Source organism: Pelophylax lessonae (genome assembly GCF_965119305.1).
Source record: "Pelophylax lessonae genome assembly, chromosome: 8".
Classification (NCBI taxonomy): domain Eukaryota; kingdom Metazoa; phylum Chordata; class Amphibia; order Anura; family Ranidae; genus Pelophylax; species Pelophylax lessonae.
Window position 1 is genome coordinate 125,866,333 of NC_138775.1, and position 20,199 is coordinate 125,886,531.

Genomic DNA, 20,199 nt, shown 5'->3' on the forward strand with positions numbered 1-20,199 from the left:
CAAAGCAATGTAGATTTAAATACATGTGAGTATATTGATGCCTAAAGGATGATTGGATACAAAGGGTATTATTTATAACATAATGTGGATATTGTTATCCAATTGCCGTTATACATTGCTAGGTTACTTTACAGCGCAGACAGATATTTGCAGCCTATTGATAAAATGCGAGCTGTGGTGGGGAGCCAGCAGTACGTCACTACATTCTTTTTTTTCTTAAAGCCCAACTCTGGGAAAAGCAAAAACACCATTTCTTTCACCCCTCTATAGCTGATTGCCGAAACAAAAAAGTTCCTAATGCCTTGTTTACTTATCTGAGGTCACGGTCACAAGCCTCTTCTCCTCTTCTTTTGTTTGCATCCAATGTGTCCAGCAAAAGGACCAGTCCCCAAGATAACAAGTTGCTTAAACAATCCAGGCTACATGCAAGGAAACAAGATTTCCGGGACAAGGAAGCAAGCGGAGCAAGATTTCCAAGGAAAAGGTGAGTGTTGAAGACTTTAATTTTATATGTGCCAGGACAAGGTGTTTGAAAAACCCACACAGGCCAAAGATAATAATATAGTAATTTACTATATACTGTAAAAATTTGAATATGCCCATAGTTGGGCATTAACTCTTATTGCAACAAGTATAAACTCAATAACTAGAGGAGGGGCTGGTCAGATTTTTTAAAATAAAAGCAATGGTATGGCCATGCTAAGGACTCTCCTTAGATGCACTACTCCCCTTTGTCTCTATCTCTAATACTTTTCCCTAGATTCCTTCAGATTCTCAAATCCGAAGGTATCCCCACGATTCCGATGGCTGCCTCCGTCTTGACTGGCCTTTTTAGCTCAATGTCTGATTTTGCACCTAGCTTCTCATTCTGCTGGCTTTAATGGCATGGGGTTATCTCTGAAGCCGGCCATAGACGGTTCAAATCTTGGTGGGTTCAACAGTGATCGACCAAGATTCGGACCATGTATGAACAGGCTAATTGTAAGGTAAATACATCCAAATCTCAGAATAAAATAGTAACGAATATAGATGTAGCCTCATCTCCGAATTAAATAGTAACACATTTTCTTGAAAACCATTAAAATTTGTTTTGTTTATTCATTCTCTAATGAATTCCAACTTTTCAGAAAGATTAGAATTCAGATCGGTCAAAAAACAATCGACCGATTCAAATTTTGTGTGAAGAACCGATTCAAATTTTGTGTGAAGAAAAAGCTGGTTGTTAAGCAGCGGGCCGGGAAAAAGCTCGTTCTGCGTCCTTAACAACTATCAAGTCATCATCTATCAGCGGGCCTCCCCACTGACAGATGAATGTAAATAAAACAATGCCAGGAATTGCCCAGCAATAGAAAAATGTTAAAACATTTTTTTTTTTTAAATCCAGCATGGGGTCCCCCCCCCCAAAGCCATACCAGACCCTTAACTCGAGCATGCAGCCTGGCAGGTCAGGGAAGGGAGGGGGGGGGTGAGCGAGCACCCCATCCCCCTCCTGAACCATACCAGGCCACATGCCCTCAACATTGGAGGGTGGGTGCTTTTGGGCAGGGGAGGCTCTGCGCCCCCCTACTCTAAAGCACCTTGTCCCCATGACAACCCTGGGCTGTGGGGGGCTTATTAGAATCGGGAAGCCCCCTTTAATAAGGGGGGCCCCAGATCCTGGCCCTCCCCCTATGTGAATAGGTATTGGTTACATTGCACCCCTAACCATTTACGAAAAAAGCGTCAAAACTGTTTTTGACAAGTCCTTTATTAAAAAAAGTGTCCGTCAATGTACATCCATCTTCAATTACGATGCCAGCCAGACCCAATAAATAAAAAAAATAAAAATCGCTCCACCTCCTGGGAGGCCTCCCGCTGTCTGCCGTCTCTGCACTTTGAAAGGTCTTATATAGGCACCGCCCACTTCTGATTTCACGTGACTCTCTAGATGTGCAAAGCTGGTAGAGACACACCCAAAAAGACCTGCAGCTGTAATTGCAGTGAACGGTGGTTTTACAAAGTATTGACTCAGGGGGGCTGAATACAAATGCATGCCACACTTTTCAGGTATTTATTTGTAAAAAATTTCGAAAACCATTTATCATTTTCCTTCCACTTCACAATTATGTGCCACTTGGTGTCGGTCTATCACATAAAATCCCAAATAAAATACATTTACATTTTTGGTTGTAACATGACAAAATGTGGAAAATTTCAAGGGGTATGAATACTTTTTCAAGGCACTGTATTGAGGTGTATTTTGTCAAAGAAAAAGCACATTTGTTTTAAATGACACAGGTTTTTGCAGCTCTTGTAACAATTGCTCACAAGGCCTCTTGCACACTGGGTATTTAGCCCCATCAGGATTCAGCCTCTCTTAGATTTTCACAGGCTCCTATCAGTGGGGCTGGGTGTGTACCCAAAATGCCCAGATTGCATAAGGCCTAACAAGTGAGTTTGTCTAAAACTATACACTTAAATTTATGGTGAAACCTGGCTTTTAAGTTCTTTAGGCCTCTTAGGCACACGGGTGTATTCAAATATTCCTTTCGAAGCTGGATCTTTCTGCCAGTAGATGGCAGAAAAATCTACTGTAGAAAATGATCATTTTGGATAATTCCTGGCCACCTGAATACATTTATGTGCACATGCTCATATTTGGTGCATTTTTGTGCATTTAGGTGTGCAAATTGTGCTCATAACCTCTTCACGGAAAACACAGCTTTTGTACATTTTCTATGCCTCTAAACACTGCTTTTAAAATACTGATATAAACACCTTATATGCATGGTCATATAGGCTAATATAGAAATGTGTTTAAAGGCATAAAAATATATGCTGTAAGCTTGTAAAAGCAGCATTTCTTTAAGCCTGCGTGCATGAGGTATATATTTTTCATATATTTAGTGTTCGTTTGTCCACCAATTAGCAGTAACTATATTTCTATGAGTTTATGTATAGTATGTATGAGAGCGTGTGTCTATATATTGTATGTATGGGTGGGTGTGTGTGTGTCTTTTACCCCAGACCTCCAAGATAACCTCTACATTTCCTTCCCCCTCACTTCGTAGGTTAAACACTCCTGAACCCTGCAATCTGTACATGGGTATGACAATTGGGAGTGGGTAAGATGACTGTGGCAGTTAGGCATTTTTGCCCTGGGCTCTGAATGACCTTGTCTGGCACTGGTGAGACCTAGGAATCTTTTTTGCCCAAGGTTGTGTCCTCTTTCCATCTCAATGAGAACATTGTGCTTCCATATTTTTGACCATCACCCTAGATTGCGCTACACACCTAAGATGTGGTTTCAGCTATGAAGAATCACCACAACCTCCTTTTGACAAACAAACTTTGTTTTTTTTACATTAGACAGCCCTTACAGAGGATGCCAGTGCAACCATCTCTCCATGGATTCACCTAACAATTTAGACTTATTCACCAAAGTAACAGAATCCCCTATAACCACTCATTTAACCAGAGCAGTGAGTGCTTGTTGGGACTTTTGACACCAGGTCTCAGTGTTCCAGATATGGAAAACTGCTATCTGCCCTGCTTTCACAAATTCGCAAGTTTTATCATTACATTTACACAGGCGATTTGTTTTGTGCAGTTCTGCCTTTTACCGACACAGGTGCTGCATTCATCCCTGTACCGCCATCCTATTTTATTCTGTTGGGACATGCGGCTGCATTGACACAGCCGCCGTGTCCCTATATGACATGTGGGTATGGGTCCCCGAATGCCCACAGGATGAATTCAGGGACCCACATGCGCATTTCATATAGGGACGCAACAGCTGTGTCCATTTAGCCGCATGTCCCAATAGATCAAAATGGGACACCGGCACGGGGATGCGTGCAGCTCTTGTGTATCCCCATGCTGGTAAAGAACAGCCCTGTATGAGGCACAGAGCTAATCACCCAATGTGAATAAGGGCCTTAGACATGAGGTCCTGCAGGCAGCAGTGTGATAAACACTACGATCTTTGAGGGTTTTCAAAGCTTTTATGGTTTGCCTGTCCCCCCTTTTTTGGGACTGCTGTGGATATTACTACCTCTTTCACTCATTCTTTTGGATATCATTTTGCATTCTTTGCCATTCGCTGCGGTTGAGATGTTATCAGGGAAGTTACCTTCCATTACTACAGTTTGCTCGCTGCTTGCTAGTCTTGAGCTTGTGCTAAACCATGCAGGGATATAGGGATTGGATGGGGCCCTGCCCTTTGCTTTGCCTAGCATACAACCTCATAGAGGCAGCAGCGGTACCCATCAGTAATTTTTCATACTATGTGTGTGAGTAAAAGAGAGCATTCCAGAGATGTATAATGGAAGTTAGAGTGACTACTTACAACATCGGGCAAGCCAGCTCAGGTAAACATAATCATTTTTTATCTTCTCGCTCTGTATTAATAAAAACACCTAAAACAGAGTTAGAAAAAAATATATATAATTAGTAATGTATTAATTAGGCAGAAGTGCCCTCAAAAAACAAGGATGTCAAATGAATCATAAATGAACAAAATATGGAACCACCACTGTAAGTTCAAACATTTGTACAATGCCAACCCAATGATGGGTTTGGAATCCATCCACTGCCATCTGATGTCAATCCCAGGCAAGGCGGTCCTAAAGAGGAACTAACCTCAGAGTTCCCCATTAGGTTCCATCCACCCAACAACTAGGGTTGCCACCTTTTCTTTAAGCCAAACCTGGACACTCTATAGACGCATGGCAAAATAATTCCCTCCCCCACCCCCTTAGAGTATCCCCATTAGATCAGGGTCCTCTTATATAGGCACCCCCACTCAGAGACCCCCCCCCCAATATATCAGTACCTCCCAAGGCTACATTCACACCAGAGATTAGGGCCAGTGAGAATAGTAGCTAGGTGCGGCTGCCAGCTCTGTTCATAACAGCAACAGGTCACGGACAGGCTCTGTTATTCGCTGCTCTCCACACAGCCAGTGATTACCTGCGATTACCTTCATAGTGGACAGGGCCGGCAGCAGAATCTCTGATTCCTGCCTCTAGCTACTATTCACACTAGCCCTAATAATTGCCGGGTGAATGTAGCCCTAGTAACCACCCATTATAGCAGAGTGACCCTATATAAGCACCCCCCTTAGAGACCCCCATTCGATTAGAGCCCCTTTATATTAGAACCGCCCCATAGAGACCAACTGTTAGATTAGCACCCCCCTTAGAAACTACCCTTTAGATCAGAGTCCCCTTATATCAGTGCCCCCCTTTAAAACCCCATTAAATCAGGGACCTCCTTATATCAGCGCCCCTGCAAGACCCCCATTAGATTTCCTTACCATGTGATAGCCACTGCGAGCCAGGAAGTGGGAGCCAGAGTTGGGGGACTGAGCTGGGAGGTGGAGCAGCTCTACAAAGTGTTATTTTCCTCCCAATGTGCACAGTGGCAAAATGCATCATTGGAAGGCAAGAAATTGGTGTTGGGCACCAACAGTACCCGCGCAGTGGAAAACAATATGTGAATAAATATAAGTCAAAGAAAACGTAAGTCAAAAAAAGTGTAGGAATGATTCCTGGTTGGGAGCTGCAACATAAACATGAAAACGTGAAAAGTGATAACATTTTTTATAGTGATATATATAATAGCTGCGCTCGACCAATCCTATACACTCTAGTGCAGTGTTCTACATGTGGGGTTGAAAGAAACCATTCTGTAAGTGCATTCTTTATATTTAATAAATCTTTTACCTACGTACTTAACCATAAGAGCCCTCTCTGTTGTTTTATTATACCAATCAAGGGATACCTTTCCCGGGTTTGAGGATACTTGAAGGTGGATAGTGCTATTGATTGAGCTACTTACTGGATATTGAATTACTGGTTCTCGCCCGCAAACTACCCTGTCAACAATTTTTGAATTACAGCCTGAACTGACCTCCTATAACAAGGGGTCTGTTTGTTCTGGTAAGCATTTTCGTGCACACCGGTTGGTCCTGTGTCTTGGTGGAGATGTTGGAGAAATTAAAGTGGAATTCTGGCCTATTTTGCAACTTTAGTGATTCCTGGAGTGCTCGCTATGCTGATCCACAATTGGGCATTTTCAATTTTTTTCGGGGGTCCCTTACCTTATTTTCAGGGCATTTTTGATTGTACTTTCTCCTTCTCCCCCCCCCCCCCCTCTGTGGCCACCGACATCACTTTGCATCACCGACATCACCGCCTTTGCATTGCATCCTGGGAGCTGTTTGTCATCACTCCCAGGAGGCTGGAATCAGGAAGAACTCCCAGAACACTCCCTGGAATCAGGAAGAAGGACATAGAAGATTACACTGCGGCTTCAGATGCCCACATCCAAGATGGCTGCGCCCATACAGCGTTTTTAAAAGTAAGATTTTGACTAAAATCCAATACTGTACACCTTCTAAGTATGAGAATAGCGGTTCTGTATAGGGAGATGGATTAGTATTATAGGGGTATTTTTAGTTAAAAAAAGGTATTTGAGGCCGGAACTCTGCTTTAAGACGTGCAATTACAAGATCTTTCAGAGACTCTATTGAATATAGGATGGTGTTACTGGACTGATTATTCATTTGATTGTTTATGGTCCTACATACCATTATTTGATTATCTTATTTGCACATATACCTTTTCTTTCACTCTTGCACTTTAGGACCTAACATATTTACTTATTGATTCAATTAATCAACTATATACTACTGTACTTGATTATATCAGGGCATTTGTGTCACTTATATATATTTGTATATCTAAGTATTTACATTCATTTATTTATTCTTGCACATACTATTAAGTGTTTGTTCATATTCTCATGTGCACCTGGCAACTATTGATTCTTTTATGATCCTATTTATTTATTTTGTTAATTTTTGGCACTTGCACTTTAACACTAGTGCACCTGGCAATTAGTTGTTATTGATATATCACACGGTTTGAGAGTTAATTTTGGTACCTGCACTAGAGTGTATAGGAGTAATTTTTTATCAAAATGCATCATTGGTTGCTAGAACGCCGGCGGTCTTAGCAACCAATGGCTAAAAAGGTGAATGAGGTGGGGGGGAGAAGCCAGAGCACAGGCAGGCACTGCCAACAGGAATTCTCACTGGGTGCACTGGGTGGGAGTACATGTTGCACTCCCTGAGGATACATCACTGTGTGTGAGTGTAGCCCAGTGCCAGAACTTGCTCCTGCACTGTCTTCAGTCCAGTTCTGCAGGACAGATTCCCTTGAAATCCCTGGACGATTGGGAGGTATGTGTCTGGGTTTCCGAAACCCAGACACATGATTTAAAACCTGGACTGTCTGGGTGAACCCTGGACAGGTGGCAACCCTACCAATAACCCATTTCCCTACTGCTGCGCTGCTGGGTAGGCAAAGCCTGATAAGGAACTTAGAGACTAGTTCTCCATTAGTTAGGTCTTGGCTGTGATTGACAGTGGGCAAATTTGATAGCCACTATTAATCTGAATAACCGCTCTCTATCAATCACAAGCAAGACATATCTGATGGTGAACTAGTCTCTCAGAGTTCACCATGAGGCTACACCCACCCCATAACAAAACTCCTCAGCCATGCACCTGTCTGTGTGACAGGAGCAGTGGCCCGGGAAGGGAGATGCACTGAGGAAGGAATGTCCATTATGGGCACACCAACCTTAGTGCTCTCCTCTGAAGCTCTGACAATTGTGGTGCAAAGTTGGAACATACCTCTACAGAGTGTCTATGACATTCTTTATGTATTCCAGGGAATATGCGGTTTTTGCATTGGCCTGTATGTGTGAGTAGTACTGTTCAGCAACATGCAGAGTTTGCAGTTTGCGGTGAGGAGACACGCAAGGCACAGTGCATGAAAGTAACATAGCTAAAAAAGAATACTGAAATTAGTAACATTTACAGATTCTTGTAACCTTAAAATGTGCATGTATTTTCCCCCAGAAGTACTGGTCAGCAGCGTTTGTGGGCACACACAGACCTAAGAGCCTAAATCATATTGGCACTTTCACTAAAAGTTGTAAATTTGTATTTGTACCATCAACCTTTAAAGATGTCAATAGGATGGGTTACCCTTCTTTCCAGTAATATTGTCTGTAGCCTGCTGGTTTGAGTACATCCAGCTGTGCTTTGGAAATATGCTTGTTGGAGACAGACTGCTCATTCGGCTCAGTGTAGAATATTTTAATACTATAAACCCGTGCCACAGAAAAAATGACCCTTGACCCTGGAGGAATTACAGGTGGTGGTGAGCACCACCAAACCTAGAAAATTTCCTGGGCCAAGTGGCTTCACTTTACAGTACTACAAACTTCTACTCCCTGTATTAGGCCCCCACATGGTAACATGTTCAATGCTCTAGGTACCTCAGCGTCCTTTCATCCAGAGTCGTTGAAAGCACATATATCGGTCTTACCTAAGGACGGCAAGGACCCTCATCTTGTGGTAGCTATAGACCAATATCATTGTTGAATATTGATCTAAAATTTTGGTGACCCTCTCCAGCAACACTTGCTACTGTTAATACATTTGGACCAAGTAGGTTTTATACCAAATTGTGAAGCAAGAGACAACATTATTAAAGTTTTAAATTGTATTCATATTGCCAACCAGACTCATACTCCTTATGTATTTCTGGGAACATATGCGGAAAAAGCATTGGACTGGGTAAATTGGTAGTTTAACTTTACAGTACTGCAAAACATACGGTTGGGAGACAATGTGTTACATTGGATCTCGAGTATATACTCTTGGCCAATGGCTCAGGTTAAGGCGAACGGTATACTCTCTGAGCCCTTCCCCATCACTAATGGGACTAAACAGGGCTGAATCCACCTGAATCCCGGTATTACAGGTCTCTGTGTAAAAGGATCGTAATATGTGTTGGCAAACGCTGATAATATGCTTTTTCTGTGACTAATCCGGTCATTACCATCCCTAATCTTTTTCATGAATTTGAACTTTACAGAACCTTATCCAATCTAAAGATCAACTTCAATAAGTCTGAGGCGATGGCAGTGGCTGTGTCATCTGTCCTACTCTGGACTCTTTAACTTACCTTTAAATTCAAAGGGATAGATGTAGCCCTAAAATACTTGGGAACTTGCCTGCCAGCTTGTCCCTTACCTTTGACCTAAACTTCCCTCCACTTCTTAATACTGTCCACAAGCTCTTTGAAAAGTGGCAGCATAGTTTTCATTCCTGGTTCGAGAGATGCAATTAGGTTAAAGCAGAGCTCCAGGCTCCTTCAGAAAAAAATAAAAGTCAGCAGCTACAAATTAATAAAAAGTGTGTGGCTCTCAGAAATTGGAGAAATAGTGATAGCCTTGATATAGCGAGCAGCACCGATAAACAGTGCCTTGCGAAAGTATTCGGCTCCCTTGAACTTTGCGACCTTTTGCCACATTTCAGGCTTCAAACATAAAGATATAAAACTGTAATTTTTTGTGAAGAATCAACAACAAGTGGGACACAAGCATGAAGTGGAACGAAATTTATTGGATATTTCAAACTTTGTTAACAAATAAAAAACTGAAAAATTGGGCGTGCAAAATTATTCAGCCCCCTTAAGTTAATACTTTGTAGCGCCACCTTTTGCTGCGATTAAAGCTGTAAGTCGCTTGGGATAGGTCTCTATCAGTTTTGCACATCGAGAGACTGAAAATTTTGCCCATTCCTCCTTGCAAAACAGCTCGAGCTCAGTGAGGTTGGATGGAGAGCGTTTGTGAAGAGCAGTTTTCAGTTCTTTCCACAGATTCTCGATTGGATTCAGGTCTGGACTTTGACTTGGCCATTCTATCACCTGGATATGTTTATTTGTGAACCATTCCATTGTAGATTTTGCTTTATGTTTTGGATCATTGTCTTGTTGGAAGACAAATCTCCGTCCCAGTCTCAGGTCTTTTGCAGACTCCATCAGGTTTTCTTCCAGAATGGTCCTGTATTTGGCTCCATCCATCTTCCCATGAATTTTAACCATCTACCTTGTCCCTGCTGAAGAAAAGCAGGCCCAAACCATGATGCTGCCACCACCATGTTTGACAGTGGGGATGGTGTGTTCAGGGTGATGAGCTGTGTTGCTTTTACGCCAAACATAACATTTTGCATTGTTGCCAAAAAGTTTGATTTTGGTTTCATCTGACCAGTGCACCTTCTTCCACATGTTTGGTGTGTCTCCCAGGTGGCTTGTGGCAAACTTTAAACAACACTTTTTATGGATATCTTTAAGAAATGGCTTTAAAGGTTGGAAAATCTTTTTGTATCCAAATCCGGCTTTAAACTTCTCCACAACAGTATCTCGGACCTGCCTGGTGTGTTCCTTGTTCTTCATGATGCTCTCTGCGCTTTAAACGGACCTCTGAGACTATCACAGTGCAGGTGCATTTATACGGAGACTTGATTACACACAGGTGGATTCTATTTATCATCATTAGTCATTTAGGTCAACATTGGATCATTCAGAGATCCTCACTGAACTTTTGGAGAGAGTTTGCTGCACTGAAAGTAAAGGGGCTGAATAATTTTGCACGCCCAATTTTTCAGTTTTTTATTTGTTAACAAAGTTTCAAATATCCAATACATTTCGTTCCACTTCATGATTGTGTCCCACTTGTTGTTGATTCTTCACAAAAAATTACAGTTTCATATCTTTATGTTTGAAGCCTGAAATGTGGCAAAAGGTCGCAAAGTTCAAGGGGGCCGAATACTTTCGCAAGGCACTGTATAACATACTCAAACTATTTTTAAAAATTGTTTTTAAAAATTTGTATTTTCATGTATTCAATCTACGTAAACCTCTCCCGTTATCCTGGAGCCCGATCGAGTTACCTATCCTCACATATCTTTACCCAAGCGGCCACCTATTATCATTGAATGCTAGTCCAGAATGCACCTTATCAAGTCCCCGTTCGTCAATTTTATTTTATAATAATCAACTAAAGGTTTTCTCTGCCACCTGGTCTAACATATAATGGCCACAGCAAATTGTTATTGGGACATTAGCGGTTATTATATATTATTGACTAGAAAAACATGGCCGCTAGATCAAGAGACATTAACAACCCTATTTAAATGCAAAGCACACATCCCCTGGTAATCCCTAAACAAGTCAAAAAGGAACCTAGAAACACCACCCAAAAGGTTGATGTTCCAGAAAAAACGGGGGAGGGGGGATGTTGTGATGCTTGGGTAAGAAAATGTAAAGCAAAAGATGTAGGTATATATATAAAATATCAAACTTTATTAATACAATTCATGATAAAAAAGTATTTCATAGCAAAAAGTGCACAAAATAACAAAAAATATTCACATAAATCACAAGTAATACAGATTAATAAAAAAACACTAATGCCGGTATATAGGTTTGGAAAACCTTCAATACATCAGTAAACATCAAGCATATAAATGATGGATACCACACACTGTGGAATGTGGTATCCACAGTGTGTGGTATCCATCATTATATGCTTGATGTTTACAGATGTATTGAAGGTTTTCCAAACCTATATACCGGCATTAGTGTTTTTTTATTAATCTGTATTACTTGTGATTTATGTGAATATTTTTTGTTATTGTGTGCACTTTTTGCTATGAAAGTCTTTTTTATCATGAATTGTATTAATAAAGTTTGATATGTTATATATATACCTACATCTTTTGCTTCATATTTTCTTACTCAAGCATCACAACATCCCCCCTCCCCCGTTTTTTCTGGAACATCAACCTTTTGGGTAGTGTTTCTAGGTTATTTTTTACAATTATTGGGATGGATGCTAAAATACCATAGTTTACATGTGAGTGCAACTGAGCATATTAGACCCTAAAGAAGTCACGTGCTGTGAGGTAACGCGTAGGGCCCCAAAATACCGGAAGGGATGTGCGAACAAGCTCGGCGCTTGTGGATTCATCACATTTTAAACTCTGTTAAAGTGAGTATCCTGCTGTCATTTTTCGATCGACACCTAAATCCAGGCACTATCAGACCTCCCACTTCATAGATGTTGGGACCTGGCCCTCTACACAACTTCTGTTTAACTGTATTAATTGGTTCTACGACTCAGTGTAGAAGGTTCAAAGCAAGCATGTAAATCATCCCCCATGCAGGGGCGAACTTGTCTTCTCTCTTTTTTTCTACTTTTCCTTTATTTGTTTTTCATATACCAACAGAAAAATATAAAACTGCATACAATTCAATATATACAAACATTCACATTACATTCTCTCCCCCCCTCCACCTCCTACCTGCTCCCTCCCGCCTATCCCCTCTCCGTATTTTACCAATTTCTCTATTTCTCCTACCACCTTTGTTTTCTTCCATTCTCTTTTTCTCTTTCTATTCCTTTTCACCCCTTATCTCCATGTATTTCCTTGTTCTTTTGAATTCTGTCCATTTTTCCCAGGTGGTGTTAAACCTCTCTAATTGATTTTCTTCACAACTACTTGAAAATTAAATATTCATTCAATATTCAATTCATAGATCTACTCAGATTCTTTTTTGGTATTGCCCCATTTGCAGCATTCACCAAATAGGGCAATACCGTACTCCTATATTGCTTTATTGAACTGTTCTCTTTTATATACTGTCGCACTCTTTGCCAATACTCCCTTATCTTTGGGCACTCCCACCATATATACTGTATGTGCCATTGTGCCATTCTGATCACACCCTCTCCAGCACAATGGGGATTTTTATAATTGGTATTTACTTGTTTCCACAGGCGTTATACAGTCAGGTCCATAAATATTGGGACATCGAACACAATTCTAATCTTTTTGGCTCTATACACCACCACAATGGATTTGAAATGAAACAAACAACATGTGCTTTAACTGCATATGTTCAGCTTTAATTTGAGAGTATTTACATCCAAATCAGGTGAACGGTGTAGGAATTACAACAGTTTGTATATGTGCCTCCCACTTTTTAAGGGACCAAAAGTAATGGGATAGATTAACAATCATAAATACTTGGTTGCAAATCTTTTGCAGTCAATTACAGCCTAAAGTCTGGAACGCATAGACATCACCAGACACTGGGTTTCATCCCTGGTGATGCTCTGCCAGGCCTCTACTGCAACTGTCTTCCGTTCCTGCTTGTTCTTGGGGCATTTTCCCTTCAGTTTTGTCTTCAGCAAGTGAAATGCATGCTCAATCGGATACAGGTCAGGTGATTGACTTGGCCATTGCATAACATTGGACTTCTTCCCTTTAAAAAAACTCTTTGGTTGCTTTCGCAGTATGCTTCGGGTCATTGTCCATCTGCACTGTGAAGCGCCGTCCAATGAGTTCTGAAGCATTTGGCTGAATATGAGCACATAATATTGCCTGAAACACTTCAGAATTCATCCTGCTGCATTTGTCAGCAGTCACATCATCAATAAATACAAGAGAACCAGTTCCATTGGCAGATATACATGCCCACTCCATGACACTACCACCACCATGCTTCACTGATGAAGTGGTATGCTTTGGATCATGAGCAGTTCCTTTCCTTCTCCATACTCTTCGCTGCCCATCACTCTGGTACAAGTTGATCTTGGTCTCATCTGTCCATAGGATGTTGTTCCAGAACTGTGAAAACTTTTTTAGATGTTGTTTGGCAAACTCTAATCTGGCCTTCCTGTTTTTGAGGCTCACCAATGGTTTTGTAATGTTCTGGTACCTTTGGGTACCCTAATTACTCTTTCATAAGTGTATGCGCCCCACCATTCTCTTTTGGTAAGGTGCGCATACACCTTTAAGACTGATGCTGTCATCACTGAGCGCCGGACTGGATGGCTATTTAGATCGCCGGCTCTCACTCACATGTGTTCGTTCAAACTGCTTTGTGCCTTGATGCTAACCTGTCTTGAAGCTCACATGCTTGCAAGCATACCTCGCTGTCGGAACCACGCTGCGCTGATCCCTGTATCCCGCTACCGGATCATCCGCTCTTGCCGAACCTCTCCTCTGCTACATTGCTATTAGTGATAAGTACCCCACAGGGGAAACCTCTATAACCTTTATACTAAAGCTTACACTATCTAGCTCTGCATACTAAGGACTATTACTACATCTGCATTATCTAAGATTGCTAGCTCTTGAGCCTACTACCACCTGTTCTTGCACTGGGTTGATCTCTCTTGTATGTCCACCTGCTACTCTGTCATCTACTACCATACATGATTGCTAAACCTATCTGCATCCCATCTGCTACTATCTTACTTTCAAGAACATTTCCTTTCAAGTGTCTGTCATCTACCATCTCTACCCAACCTGTCTCTTCAGCCTATCATCACTGTGTTACTATATACATAAGTCACTCTAGGAAACATCTTATTGAGTGTGTGTATTTACTTGCTGAATTGAGATCCTCCACACATGATGAGTCATTGAGAGTTGGGAATGGTGTCTCAGCGTTTCTCTACATGACTACTGAAGTGGAATATTTCTGCAGCTGAAAATCCACATCATACGTAAAACGCAGAAGCGTTACAGGTTTACATCTTGTGGTGAACCCCCTGTATGCACTCTGGTGAAGTCTTCTTTTGATTGTTGACTTTGACACACCAACACCTACCCCCTGGAGAGTGTTCTTGATCTGGCCAACTGTTGTGAAGGGTATTTTCTTCACCAGGGAAAGAATTCTTCAGTCATCCACTGCAGTTGTTTTCTGTGGTCTTTTGGTATTGCTGAGCTAACCGGTGCGTTCTTTCTTTTTAAGGATGTTCCAAACAGTTGATTTGGCCACACCTAATGTTTTTGCTATCTCTCTGATGGGTTTGTTTTGTTTTTTCAGCCTAATGATGGCTTGCTTCACTAATAGTGACAGCTCCTTGGATCTCATATTGAGAGTTGACAGCAACAGATTACAAATGCAAATAGCACACTTGAAATTAACTCTGGACCTTTTATCTGCTCCTTGTAAATGGGATAATGAGGGAATAACACACACCTGGCCATGGAACAGCTGAGCAGCCAATTGTCCCATTACTTTTGGTCCCCTGAAAAGTTGGAGGCACATATACAAACTGTTGTAATTTAAAGCTGTAAATTAAAGCTGAAAGTCTGCAGTTAAAACACATTTTGTTTCTTTCATTTCAAATCCATTATAGAGCCAAAAAGATTAGCATTATGTCGATGTCCCAATATTTATGGACCTGACTGTATACCACCTACTCAAACATTTATAGTTCATCTCTATTGAGTTTCATATCTACCGCCGTATTATGAACAGCTCTCATGAGTTTACTCAATTGTTGCTAGTCCAAATGTGATCCCAGTTCTTTTTTGCCACTTTTCAATTAATGGCAGTCTTCTACTGTCTAAGTATTTTATAAATATGAGATATAGGATGTTTTGATCCTCTCTGGGAATTACACAGACGTTCAAATGGAAGAAGTTCCTCTGCTGACCTAATAGGCTGTTGTAATGCTATTATGAAGTGTCTTAGCTGGGAATACCGCAATTTATTCAAAATCATTCATTCCTTTTTCTGTTTCAACTCCTGATATAAAAATAATTTCCCTTTGTCATTATATCCTTCATCTGTGCATTTTTATCTATTATGCAATCCCCAAATTGTGCCTCATTTCCCGCTAAAAAATAATTTGTCCCTGTGAGTGAAATTAACGGTGAATTATACTCCCATTTTGCTTGTTTATAAATTAAATCCCAAACTCTAAATGCATTTCTAGTCAACTAGTGTGTATTTACATCCAATTTTCTATACTTGTGTGGCAACCAAATATTATCACCTAACCATATTTTCAATTTTTGCCCATGATTTACCACTGCTTATTTTTCCCCATTCCACCAACCGTGATATCACTACGGCATTATAATACCTTTTAAAGTCTGGTGTCGCTAATCCCCCTTGTGCTTTTCCTTTACTTAGTGTTAAGCACTGTATTCTCGGTTTCTTGTTTCCCCATATGAACTTTGTTATCATTACTTTTAATATTTTAAAATTATTCAGTGGGATATGTATTGGCAACATGTGGAATTTAGAAAGTTTATTTTTATTTCTGCTCTAATTTAATTATCGTATATACTCGTGTATGAGCTGACTTTTTCAGCACATTTTTTATGCTGAAAAAGCCCCCCTCAGCTTATACTCGAGTGAGGGTCCCCAGCCGCTCACACGGTGGTTTCGCAGTGGGCGCCAGGCACACATGTCCTCCTAGTGTCTCCTCCTCTCCTCACCTCTCCCATCCAGCCCCAGCTCCCTCAGGGGATATGAAGCCACGCTCCAAACCTCTTATGACCCCAGCTATGCCAGATGCTCAGGGGTTTAGCTGCTGGACAGGAGTGGATGATCGACAGGGTCTCTTCATATTAAATGCTTCAGCACATGTCCCAGATGGAATCTCCAGGAGCACCTCAGCAGCTCCTTGCCGGCGCCATCGTCAGGCCCCTCCCTCCCTCAGTGTGTCATTGACACTTTTGATAGTTAGGCACTGCAGTTTATATAGAGGTCTGTACATCAGATGAAACAAAGGGACAACTGAGGAGGAAAGAGAAAAAACGGAATTTTTGTAAAATCTTACCTGTAAAATTCCTTTCTCTGAGTCCTCCGACAGTCGCCGCCTCTTCATATTCGTCACAATGGGGTATTAGACTTTGCTCCGAAGGAGTAGCTAGGCAACAGAATATGTTAACAATAAAGCTTTTAACATATCCCACCCTCAAGGGGTGGTCCCCTCAGTCAATACCCTCCTACTTCCTGCAACCATATCTCAGTTTCAGTGGAATAGCAGTAGAGTATATAACCAAAACCCCAAAAGAGGGGCGGGGGCGGCGACTGTCGGAGGACTCAGAGAAAGGAATTTTACAGGTAAGATTTTACAAAAATTCTGTTTTCTCTTACGTCCTCCGACAGTCGCCGCCTCTTCATATTCGTCACAATGGGGACGTCCCAAAGCAGTGCAAACATGAGGGGTGGGAAACGCATCCGCGCCGTAAGGCAACGCAGTCTCCGCATCAAAGAAAGGAACCTTACCAAAGGAAGGAAACCAGCTGGGCAATAGGAAAAAACTTGCTCAACAGGAGCAACAACCCAGGAAAAACAAATAACCAGGGAATAAAAGACATATCCCAACAGCCAGGGATCCCAACAGGTGATCCTAGGGAACAGCCGCACTAAGAACCTTGCGGCCAAAGGAAGCATCCGCCGATGCCTGAACATCTACCTTGTAGTACGGTCGACCAGGTCGCCGCCTTACACACCTGGGCTACAGAAGCCCCATGACGACAGGCCCAAGACGTACTCAGAGATCTAGTAGAGTGCGCCTTCACAGGCACAGGGGGAACCTTCCCCTGCAAAGCATAGGCCTGTTCAATGGTTTGCCTGATCCATTTGGCGATGGTAGAGGCCGACGCCGCCATGCCCTTCCGAGGACCCTCTGGAAGAACAAACAAGGAATCCGTCTTACGAAAAGACTCAGTCGATTTAAGGTAAACCCTTATCGCCCAAACAACATCCAAAGAATGTAGTCTCACCTCTTTCGGATGTTTAGGCTTCGCGCACAGCGAAGGCAAGACAATATCCTCATTGAGATGGAATTCCGAAACTCGCTTCGGAAGAAAAGAAGGATTAGGTCGCAAGACCACCTTATCCAAGTGAATAACCAGATACGGAGACTTGCAGGACAAAGCCGCCAGCTCCGACACTCTGCGAGCTGAAGTGATCGCAACCAAAAAGGCGACCTTTTTGGACAACATAGACAACGAGATCTCCCTGATCTGTTCAAAAGGAGCACGTTGTAACACAGATAGAACGAGATTCAAGTCCCAAGGGGGCAGAGGATCCCTCCTAGGAGGAACCAGATGCCGCACTCCCTGAACAAAAGTGCCAACCAAGGAGTTGGAAGCCACGGGACGTTGAAAAAGAACGGCCAGCGCAGACACCTGACCCTTTATCGTAGCCAGCGCCAAACGCTGATCGACACCTGTTTGAAGGAAGGACAACACACGGGAAACCGAGTACGTGCGGGGTGAAAACCCCCTGGACTCACACCAGGCAAAATAGGCCTTCCAAGTACGGTAGTAAACCTTCCCCGAGGAAGACTTCCTCGCGTTGATCAAGGTATGAACGACCTCAGGGGAGAGACCCCTCTCCTTCAGGACCTCGGTCTCAACAGCCAGGCCGTCAAAGCCAGCGACTGTAAAGCAGGATGGTATATCGGCCCTTGAGACAGGAGATCGTCTCGAAGAGGCAGACGCCACGGGGCGTCGACCGCCAGATTCACGAGGTCTGCGTACCAGGACCGGCGTGACCAATCCGGTGCCACAAGAATCACCGTGCTGCGTCCCGAGTGTAACCTGCGAAGGAACCTGGACAGCAACTGAATCGGTGGAAACGCGTACATCAGCTTGTACTGATGCCACGGGGCCACTAACGCGTCCGACGCGTCTGCCCGAGGGTCGCGCGTCCTTGCCACGAACCTTCTCACCTTGTTGTTGAGACGAGACGCGAACAGGTCCACATCTGGAAGACCCCACTTCGCGCACAACATCTGGAAGACAGCCGGGTGGAGAGACCATTCCCCCTGATCCAGGGTCTGGCGACTCAGATAGTCCGCCGGCCAGTTCTCCACCCCCGGAATGTGAACCGCCGTTATCGCCGGGACATGAGTCTCGGCACAGGACAGAATGTCGGCCACTTCTCGAGCCGCTCGGGCACTCCTGGTGCCCCCTTGGTGGTTGATGTAGGCCACCGCCGTGGCATTGTCAGTCTGCACCCGAACCGGGCAGCCCTGCAGCCGGTCCGTCCAACGATGAAGACAGAGATTTATCGCACGCAATTCCAGAATGTTGATCGGAAGGGAGGACAGAACGCCCAGAACACCACCCCAGCCCGACAGGCTGGCATCTGTGGTGATCACCGTCCACGAGATAGGACGAAAAGACTTGCCCCCCGACACCATCGGGGACTGGAGCCACCACAGAAGGTCCCTTCTGGTGTGATGGCCCAACGAGATTTGAAGATCCAGAGATTGAGGTCGCCCGTCCCACCTGGACAGGATCTCCGCTTGGAGACCCCGCGTGTGAAACTGGGCGAAGGGAATCGCCTCGAAGGCCGAGACCATCAATCCCAGACATCTCATGCACGTCCGCAGAGACGAGTGCGGAAAGTCCCTGAGGGACCTGACTTCCTCCTGAAGAGTTCCGAGTTTGTCTTCCGGCAGGAAGACCTTCGCCTGAACCGAGTCCAGGATCATTCCCAGGTAGGGAAGACGAACCGACGGGCTCAGTGTCGACTTTGGAAAATTTATCGTCGAACCAAACTCCTGTAGAGTTTGCATCGTGACAGACAGGTCCTTCTCCAGACCCTGGCTGGTCGCAGACCGAACCAGAATGTCATCCAGATACCCCAGGACAGAGATGCCCTGGGCTCTCAATAATGCCAGAACCGGTGCAAGCACCTTGGTGAAAACCCGCGGAGCCGAGGCGAGACCAAAAGGTAACGCCACGAACTGGTAGTGATCCTCCGCAATGGCGAATCGAAGGTACCTCTGGTGACCCTCGAAAATGGGGATGTGAAGATACGCATCCTTCAAATCGATGGAGGCCATGAATTCCCCTGGAACCAGGGCAGCCACCACCGACCGCAGGGATTCCATGCGGAACTTGCGAACCCGCACAGAGCAGTTTAGAGCCTTCAAGTCCAGAATTGGACGAACCTTGCCCTCCTTCCTGGGCACGGTGAACAGATTGGAATAAAACCCCCGAAATCTGTCCCGATGAGGCACCGGAACCACCACTCCCTGAGCCCTCAGGTCTCGCACCGCCAGGTGCAGGTCCCGTAAACGCTCTGGAGACAGTTGAAGATTTGAGGGAAAAAATCTGCTCTCCGGCCGAGAGAGAAACTCGATCTTGTAACCAGATCGAACGATCTCCTGAACCCACCTGTCCCGCACGCGGGCCAACCAGGGTTGAAGAAAACCGAGCAAGCGTCCCCCCACCCCAAAACTGGGTGAGGGCGCCCCTTCAGGCCGCACTGTTATGGGCAGCGGGTCCGGACTGACCGGACTTCTGTTTACCAGACCAGGGCTTCTTTTGAGAGCCTTGTCCCTTGAACGGTTTGCCCTTGTAGTGCGACCGAAAGGCACGAAAGGACCCCTGAGGGGGCCGAAAATTAGCATGCTTCTTCCCAGAAGCCCCCTTAGCCTTGGGGAAATGGGGCAAGAGAGTGCTCTTACCTCCGGTGATCCCCTTAATCAACACATCCAAGGACTCCCCAAAAAGGCGAGACC

General features: G+C 43.7%; 1 protein-coding gene across 2 annotated transcripts in view; it reads right to left on the minus strand.

Annotated features, from left to right (window-relative positions):
- The window catches only part of IFT56 (intraflagellar transport 56), a gene marked incomplete at its 5' end in the record, with an annotated part of 385,523 nt that overhangs the window by 18,400 nt on the left and 346,924 nt on the right, over nucleotides 1–20,199 (minus strand). For both annotated transcript variants that reach the window (XM_082266190.1, XM_082266189.1), the window contains one exon: nucleotides 4,328–4,397. In XM_082266190.1, the coding sequence (XP_082122316.1) occupies nucleotides 4,328–4,397 (70 nt within the window). The remainder of the gene's footprint in view (nucleotides 1–4,327; nucleotides 4,398–20,199) is intronic.